The sequence below is a fragment of the Nicotiana sylvestris genome, chromosome 2 (genome assembly GCF_000393655.2).
Source record: "Nicotiana sylvestris chromosome 2, ASM39365v2, whole genome shotgun sequence".
NCBI classification, from domain to species: Eukaryota; Viridiplantae; Streptophyta; class Magnoliopsida; order Solanales; family Solanaceae; genus Nicotiana; species Nicotiana sylvestris.
This window is the reverse complement of record NC_091058.1, coordinates 24,594,399-24,603,839: the sequence shown is the minus strand read 5'-3', so window position 1 is coordinate 24,603,839 and position 9,441 is coordinate 24,594,399. Positions and strand designations below refer to the sequence as shown.

The following is a 9,441-nucleotide window of genomic DNA, read 5'->3' as shown; positions in this document are numbered from 1 at the left end:
GGTAAGGGGTTCAAGTATTTTGGTATATTAGATCGAGGGGATTAATGTGAGCCGTTGGATTACAAAATCCAACGGCTCTGATCAGGCCCACGCGAAATGGGGTCGTTTTGTTTAAGTGATGGGGCGGGTTTGGGCTAAACCGAGTACAGGGACGGGGTTGGGTTGTATTTGGGTAAGAGATGATCATGGCCATTGGATTGATTCAATCCAATGGCCTTGACTAAGAGTGACCAAACGACGTCGTTTTAAGACGTCTCTGGCCAGGCCAACTGGACCTGGTAAATGGGTGATTTGGGCCTGATTTTTGGTCCAAAATAATGGCCCAATCCGATTTTCACTCTTTTCTTCTTTTTCTTTCATTTTCCTTTTAATTCCTAAATACTAAAATTCCTAAAATAAATTGTAAAAAACAAAATTAACTTAGAAAATATTAATTGACCTTTAACAATAAATATCGCACCAAAATAAAATATTAATTACAAACAAAATCGGGCACTTGGACATTAAATGCCAAAAATACAAAAAATATGTATTTTTGTGATTTTCTTTATTTTAAAACCAAACTATGGTTAATTAATTCCTAATTGTAAAATTAAATCCTAAATGTGCATGCAACATATATTTTGTATTTTTCCTTTAATAAAATAAAAATAAACATGCACAGACAAATACAGATAATTAACAACATGCCACAAAAAAAACTCTCAAAATTTCGTATAAATGAAAAATTATTTTATCTTGATTTCTTTTGGAGTAGTTCTTTGTGAAGCAAAAATCACGTGCTCACATTCGAAATAACACCCTTTAAGGCCAAGGTCCTTCGCCAAAAAGAGAAGAGTTCGACCTCGATCGAACGACGATGGGTTACTATTTCGATAAGTTTGAAATAACACCCTTTAAGGGCAAGGGCCTTCGCCAAAATGAGAAGAGTTCGACCTCGATCGAATAACGACGGGTTACTATTTCGATAAGTTCGAAATAACACCTTTTAAGGCCAAGGGCCTAAGCCAAAAAGAGAAGAGTTCGACCTCGATCGAACGACGATGGGTTACTATTTCGATAAGTTCGAAATAACACCTTTTAAGGCTAAGGGCCTTCGCCAAAAAGAGAAGAGTTCAACCTCGATCGAACGGCGACGAGTTACTATTTAGATAAGTTTGAAATAACACCCTTTAAGGGCAAGAGCCTTCGCCAAAAAGAGAAGAGTTCGACCTCGATCGATCAACGATGACTTACTATTTCGATAAGTTCGAAATAATACCCTTTAAGGCCAAGGGCCTTGCCAAAAAGAGGAGAGTTCGACCTCGATAGAACAACGACGGGTTACTATTTCGATAATTCAAAATAACACCCTTTAAGGCCAAGGGCCTTCATCAAAGAGAAGAGTTCGACCTCGATCGAACAACGACGGGTTACTATTTTGATAAGTTCGAAATAACACCCTTTAAGGCCAAGGGCCTTCGCCAAAAAGAGAAAAGTTCGACCTCGATCGAACAATGACGAGTTACTATTTCGATAAGTTTGAAATAACACCCTTTAAGACCAAGGGCCTTCGCCAAAAAGAGAAGTGTTCGACCTTGATCGAATGACGACGGGTTACTATTTCGATAAGTTCGAAATAACACCCTTTACGGCCAATGGCCTTCGCCAAAAAGAGAAGAGTTCGACCTGGAACGAACAACAACGGGTTACTATTTCGATAAGTTCGAAATAACACCCTTTAAAGCAAAGGGCCTTCGCCAAAAAGAGAAAAGTTTGACCTCGATTGAATAACTACGAGTTACTATTTTGATAAGTTCGAAATAACACCCTTTTAAGGCCAAGGGCCTTCGCCAAAAAGAGAAGAGTTCCATCTCGATCGAACAACAACGGGTTACTATTTCGATAAGTTCGAAATAACACCCTTTAAAGCCAATGGACTTTGCCAAAAAGAGAAGAGTTCGACCTCGATCGAACAACGATGGGTTACTATTTCGAAAAGTTCGAAATAACACCCTTTTAAGGCCAAGGGCCTTCGCCAAAAAGAGAAGTGTTCGACCTAGATCAAACAACGATGGGTTGCTATTTCGATAAGTTCGAAATAACACCCTTTAAGGCCAAGGTCCTTCGCCAAAAATAGAAGAGTTTGACCTCGATCCAACGAGGACGGGTTACTATTTCGATAAGTTAGAAATAACACCCTTTAAAGCCAAGGGCCATCGCCAAAAAAATGAGTTCGACCTCGATCGAACGACTACGGGTTACTATTTCGATAAGTTTGAAATAACACCCTTTAAGGCCAAGGGCCTCCGCAAAAAGGGGGGAAGAAGAACTCGACCTCTATCGAACGATGATGGGTGACTATTTTGATAAGTTCGAAATATCACCCTTTAAGTCCATAAGCCATCGCCAATGAGGAAGTGCGAAATATTTCCAAGGCCAAGAATCATCGGAAATTTCAAAAGACCGGGACTCGCCGTGCGAAAATCTATCTCGCACCGGAATCACGCGAAACGAAAACAAGAATAGATTACATAGAAATTAACAATGAAAAATTTTCCTTTATACAAAGTCTCCGCGCAAATGGTCGTGGATTACATGAGGCCCAAGTCAACAGTCTAAAATATTAAAAAAATAAAAGGAACAACGATAATCGACTACGATCAAAAAATTGGGAAGAAAATAACCAACAAAAAACAAATCAACACCACTATCCCTCTACTCTGTATCGTCATCGCCACCCTCTCCACTGCCATCTCCAGGAAGTTCTCCTTCGGCATCCGCGCCCCCATTAGCTTCTGGCATCACCGCATCATACCCGCAATTGTCGCGAGCCTCCCGCGCTTTCACTTGCGCTTCTTCATATGCAGCCTCAGTCACAGTACACGCCTCCCACAAACTCTTATATATATATCCCGTTGGGCTTCGGTGTAAACCCAAAGCTCGTGCATATGGCGGGGAATGGCGGTGTATGAAGATTCAATCTGAGCCAACAGTCGCCTCTTTTTTGCCTCAAATATTGCGACCCGATCTCCCAGAACCAGTGCCTCTTTATCAATCTCGTTGATGCGCTCCTCGAGCCTTGCCTACATGAGGGTAGTCGTCGCTCTTTCCGACTCATGTTCGAACTGGAGAACACGGATGGTGCTCTCCAGGGCCGCCGCCCTCGCTGAAGCCGCGGACCAAACACTCTAGATGCTCTCCAACCCAACGACCTTGTTCTCCAGCGCGATCAATTTCTCCATCCGTTCCACGCTCAACGCCTCGACCTTGATCAAGTTCTGATCCATTTTCCGACTGCATTGACCTCAATTTTTCCTGTAGATGCTCGTATTCTACGGTGACTCCCTTGCCCAGCTCGAGCTCCTCGTCCTTCATTCAAAGTTGCTCCTCAAGCACACTCCTGCTGCGGATAGCTTGCATCAACTCCTGGTCCCTTTTCTCCAACTCCTCACCAAGAGCCCGATTACCGGGGTTTGCCTTCAGCCGCTCATGCATCTTGCGGCACCTGTTGTGGTAGCAACGATATTTCTCCAACATCTTCAAGAAAATCTTGGCCCGAATGTTGGCCCTGCGAATGCTTTCCACTTCCACCATATTCGTCTAAAAAATGTAAAGACGGGTTAGAATCGTATCATTAAAGAAAGGCGAGGGAAAAGCGAATGTATGTATAACATACCCTCAAGCCCATAGCGGCCACCTCATCCATCAAATCAATATCAGGAACGGATCGAAGGGCCGCATTCTCTGTTGCGGAGCATAACATGTTGAACTGCGGCACCAGATCCTCTGTGTCCCCCAAAAGATTGGTATCCGAAGGGATCTCAAGAATACAAGTCGAGCCTCTCGCACGAACCACCGAGTGAGTAAGGCCCTCCTCAAACATCCTGACATCATCATGGACGAGGTCCGATTTGGATTCGTAATCGTCGACCACCATGCCTTTCCCTCTTTCGGCAGCCGAAGAGGAAGCATGATCAATTATAGAGGATGAGGGTACGTCCGAAACTATAACGGCGAACCCAAAAATCTGATCTTCCGCCACGATAGGTTGCTGACCACCGACAATGGTGGGAATCTCTAGCTGAGCCGAGGCAATGGCTGGTTCCGTCCCTACATGGGAGCTACGACAACCCCCTCTCCAGATCCTGTCGTCGAGAGTCGTCTAGATGAATCACTATTGGGGGCGCAGTCTCAAACTCCACTCATCGTCTCTTCGTTGGCCCCTCCTCTTCCCCAGTAGACGAAGATTCACCTATCGGGCGAGCAATGCAGGTCGGGAATTTGGCCTGAGAAGTGGCCCTCGCAGGAGTAACCAAGGCTACAGACTCAACTGAAGCAGCCCTCTACAAAGGTCGGGCGATGGGTAGCACGACAGGGTGAGTAGATGAGGCCGACTGACGAAAAGCTAACGGATGAGCTCTTGCTCTCCGCACTCTCCCTAACATTGACAAACGACACATAAGAGCTAAGTAAAAAGAGTGGAAGAATAGCAAACAAAAACGTCATCTCACCTGTAAGAGGCCTGCGTCCGAACCTTTCATAAAAGGTCGACCATGTGCGAACCCCCACTATATAGGGAAGGATGGCACTCGCCCATTTGCGAATACCTTTAACAGGCGGAGGGGGCAATTTCTCAGCTGCAAAGACATGATAAAAGTTTAGTACCATAACAAAAAATGACCGGGCATCTCACCGACTAAAAATACAAAACTTACGCGCAAAGTTCCACTTCTCAGCAAATCCTGTTGGGTCTGCCACAGTGTGCTTAGTCCGCACGTAAAAGTAGTTCACGTAGAAACGACGGTTAGTCCTGTCGTCCATCTTCACCACCAGACTCTTCGATCCCCGAGGACGCATGTGAATCATCGTACCACGAATAAGTTGAGGGGCGAAGATGTTGAGCATATGGCCCAAAGTGACCTCACGACCGACGAGTTCCGCTAACTTAAGCAGCATAAGGAATAACTTGTACAAATATGGCGAAAGTTGGGCGGGGCATACCCCGTAAAAATGGCAAAAATCCACCACCAACAAAGGAAGAGGAAGTGTATACCTAATAAGAAAGGGGTAGGCGTAGAACACGCAATACTCAGAGCGGTGGAAATGAACTATGTCGTTCCCCACAGCCGACCGCATATCAACGTAATTGGGGATTCCCCACCTTTCTTTCAACTATGCAATGTCCCTTTCTCTCTTAGTAGAGTGGACAGGTTTCGGTTCCACCCCGCTGCAAGTACTGAAGTCGGTCAACTCTCTCCCGGGGCGAGGTCTCAACCATCGATGAGACCTCCTCATCTTCCACCGCATCTACCCCTCTAGTGACCTGAGCAGCATTTTCCGGTGCTGGAATTGTGGTAGGAAGATCAGTGCGAGTGGAATCACCAACTATTTTGCCCAGAGGAGGTGACAGAAAGACAACGGAAAGAAAGGACGGAGATTTTCAGTTAATTAAGGGCAAACAAAAACTTGGAGGGTCAGAAAGAAGGTATATCTGCAGAATTCTCTCGAGTAAAAGGTAAAAAAGTGTGTCAATCGAATGATAAGCTCCCTCTATTTTTAAGAGACATAAATCCTCCGAGCACGAAACCCAAGAGTCTCTAATCGAATATGATAGGGCACGAAACGTTTCAGTTCCCCAGGAACGTGTGTCATAATGGCGGTAACCACGAAATAGCTCTTTGATACCAAATGACGTTTCGATTTCGAAATCGCTACAACGGTCCATGGGTATCGAACGAATGCCCCCCCCCCTCGCCAAAAACCCAAAGAATGTAACTAAGGAATGAAAAGTCAGAAGTCAGATTTCGCTCGAATTCATAGTAATCATGATCCTTCTGCCGAGTCCGATAGGGGACGACCCCGACAGACGGAGGGACTAACTGTATTGGTCAAAATCTGACCGTCACGACCAAACTAACCAACGTCCCGCCTAGGTGACTGGGCAGTGAAAGATAGCATAGCCCACTCTGCATCCCTTTTCCGACATCTGTTGAGTCAGAAGAAGCAACACCTAAAGGGACGACCGAGACATATTGGAGGCAAGAGGACGTCGGCCCAAGTAAAGGACAAGGGTGACTTGATTATATATAGTAAGGGAAAACCTTCGACTAAGGGGGCTGCTCCCTCCTTTCTCTCTCCGAAGCTCTCTTCTTGTATTCTTGATAGGAAAGAAGTAATCTATTGAAGAATATATAAAGCAATCTCCCCATCGATCGATGAGAGACAAAATATTGAATTTCAATAAGATTATTTACATCTCTTTTATCATATATGCGATCCATATTATTAGCTCTTTGATCTGGAGTCAATTATGTCTGACTAAGATTTACCCCTTCATCTTCTTTGATTGATTTGGTCAAAAAAGTTTCGATATCTTTTGAGTCAAACACAATCTTATGTTCTTTTGGTTAAGTTCCCTCTCCTATTTATGTATCTTTTCTATACAATCAATCATTCAACATAATTGAAAAAAAAACCATTTAAGATATTAATGGATTAGCATATTACTGAAGCCAATTTATGTTTAAAAAATGTGTTTATTTTATTTTATAAAGTAACCGAACAGTTTTGACCAAAATTCAGTGCAAATTTTGAAACAAACACCATTATTATAATCGGTTTGGCCAAGCTTTTTTTTTTGGCTAAAAATCACTTTGGCCAAAAATTAAGGTATTTGGTCAAGATTTTGAAAGAAAAAAAAATACTTTTGAGGAGAAACAGAAGTAGTTTTTTGACAAGCAAAAAAAAATAGCTTCTCTCCAAAAGCACTTTTCTGAGAAGCATTTTTGAGAAAAATACACTTAGAAGTAGTTTTCAAAAGCTTGGTCAAATACTAATTACTGCTCAAAAGTGCTTTTCAAATTAATTTATTAGTCAAACACAAATTATTTATCACTAAAAGTACTTTTAAAAAAAATACTTTTAAAAAAAGTACTTCTCAAAATAATAGTCTGTTTGGTCAAGCTTCTTTTTGGCCAAAAATGTTTTTTTTTTGCCAAAAGTACTTTTGGTCAAAAATTGAGGTATCTGACCAAGCTTTTGGAATGAAAAAAAGTGTTTTTGAGAAGTAGAAAAAAGTGGTTTCTCTCCAAAAACACTTTTTTGAGAAGCACTTTTGAGAAAAATACATTTAGAAGCAATTTTTTAAATCTTGGTGAAACACTAATTGTTGCTCAGAAGTGCTTTTTAAATTAATTAGTCAAACACAAACTATTTCTCACCAAAAGTACTTTAAGAAAAGCACTTTTCAAAATAAACTTATTTTTGGTCAAAAATGCTATTAGTTAGAAAAGCAAAAAAGGAGCAACTGATGAAAGAAAATTCATTTCCAAAAAGGGGGGAAAAGTCATTTCACATACAGATGCACAGTGTCACAAGCTGGGCTCCTCCACCTCATATTTGCACCTCACAAGTGTAACCCCTTTCCTTATACCTAAGCCTCATAAACCCCTCCCCCTCCTCCCCCCAACCCCAAACAAATTCTATATCTATATAGATAGATACACATATATAGAAAGAGAAAGAGAGAATCTAGAGAGATAAAACAGAAACCCCAGTCCCCAGAAAGAAAAAAACAAAACAAAAATAGGAAATGGCAACTTCAACCCAGTTTCCCGACGACTTTCGGTGCCCGATTTCGCTCGAGATTATGTCCGACCCGGTTATTCTCTCTTCGGGTCACACCTTCGACCGTTCCTCAATCCAACGTTGGCTTGACTCCGGTCACCGTACTTGCCCGATCACCAAACTCCCCATTTCCGACCCGGTTTTTCTAATCCCTAATCACGCCCTCCGCAGTCTCATTTCCAATTATACCCTCGTCTCTTTCCCGAAACCACTATCTTACCCTGACCTACAATCCCTTATTCAAACCCTCATAGCTTCCTCTTCTTCCCCTTTAGATTCTAAGCTCAACACGCTCGACCAACTCAGTAAGCTCTCCAAGCGTGACTCTGCGATTCGTCGAAAACTCACTGAGTCAGGCGCCGTTTCTGCTGTTCTTAATTGTGTGAACTCGGACGATGACTCGGCCGGTGGGTTACAAGAAAAGGCGCTTCATTTACTGTTGAATTTGAGCTTGGATGATGATAACAAAGTGGGGTTGGTGGCTGAAGGGGTGGTGGGGAAAGTAGTGGCAGCGTTACGGAGCGGCGCCGGCGACTCCAGGGCTGTGGCCGCCACGGTTCTGACGAGTTTAGCGGTGGTGGAAGTGAATAAAGCGACAATTGGGGCGTACCCAGATGCGATTCTTGGATTAATTTCGCTTCTTTGGGGTGGAAATGTTAGAGAGAGAAAAGAAGCTGCTACAGCTCTGTATACGTTATGTTCATTTCCAGATAATCGGGCTCGGGCCGTGGAGAACCAGGCCGTGCCGATACTGATTCAGAATGCTAATTCAGGCCTAGAAAGAGCCGTTGAGGTACTGGGGTTATTAGCAAAATGTAAAGAGGGTCGTCAAGAAATGATGAAATTTGGTGGGTTAATTGATGTATTGATTAAATTCTTGAAAAATGGATCTTCAAGAGCTGTGCAATATGCTCTGTTGACAGTAAATTTGTTGTGTAGTTACAGTGAAAGGATGTGTGTGGTTGCTGTAAGAGAAGGGGTGTTTGAGATTTGTGTGGGCTTATTGGAAGATGATAACGAGAAGGTCAGAAGGCATGCTAATAGCTTGATTAAGGTCTTGCAAGGCAAAAGATTAAGTCTTTGATTAAAATATGTGAATTTTGGAAGTGTTGATTTTGATGAATTATGGGAGGGTAAAGGTGAGTTTTGGGATGCCTCAGAATTAATTTTTGTTTCGTTGAATAGTGTTTCTTTGTACAAAAAGATTAGAATTTTAGGGCAAAAAAATGTGTATTTCTCTCTCTTTTCTCTTTTGGATTTATATTTTCAAAATAAAGATGGTAAAAAAAATAAAAAAATCAATGTCTCTCTCATTGTCTTGCTCTCTGTCTCTCTCATATTTTCTTCACTTCTATATTAATATTAATATATAATTAAGAATGCATTCTTCCGGCTAAAGATTTACTATATTCTGCTAATATTTTCTCAGTTGTTGCTGCAGTCAGTATCCTCGGTAGTAAGAACGATCAATGAGAGTCTATATAGCTGCTCATAACAGTATACTCTAATACAATAGTGTCCTAATAATACAATAGTGTATAATGAAGTAATGCAATACTGTCCTAGATATTATGTGGTGCTGGTAAAGACTAATTAAGCATAATTTTGGAAGGGTGGTGAATAAAGGAAAGATTCGCTCTGGCTATTTTTATCTGCAACATTATGTGCACATTGGTACACTTGATAAAGATTCACTGTAATTTTTTGAGCATGGAGGGAGGCACAATGCACATGGCTGATTTGAGGTTCTCTTGTTTTTTACTCCCTCCTTCCCAATTATATGTTATGTGGTATGTTTGACTCCGCATAAATTTAAGAACATCATTTTTTGAA

The 9,441-nt window shown here is 42.0% G+C and overlaps 1 protein-coding gene across 1 annotated transcript; it reads left to right on the top strand.

The window, feature by feature from the left end:
- The first annotated feature begins 7,455 nt into the window (after positions 1–7,455).
- LOC104215826 (U-box domain-containing protein 8) lies at positions 7,456–8,910 on the top strand. Its single transcript, XM_009765730.2, has one exon. It carries the CDS (start codon positions 7,574–7,576, stop codon positions 8,690–8,692), a length of 1,119 nt encoding a protein of 372 aa, XP_009764032.1. The 5' UTR covers positions 7,456–7,573; the 3' UTR covers positions 8,693–8,910.
- The last annotated feature ends 531 nt before the right edge of the window (positions 8,911–9,441 follow it).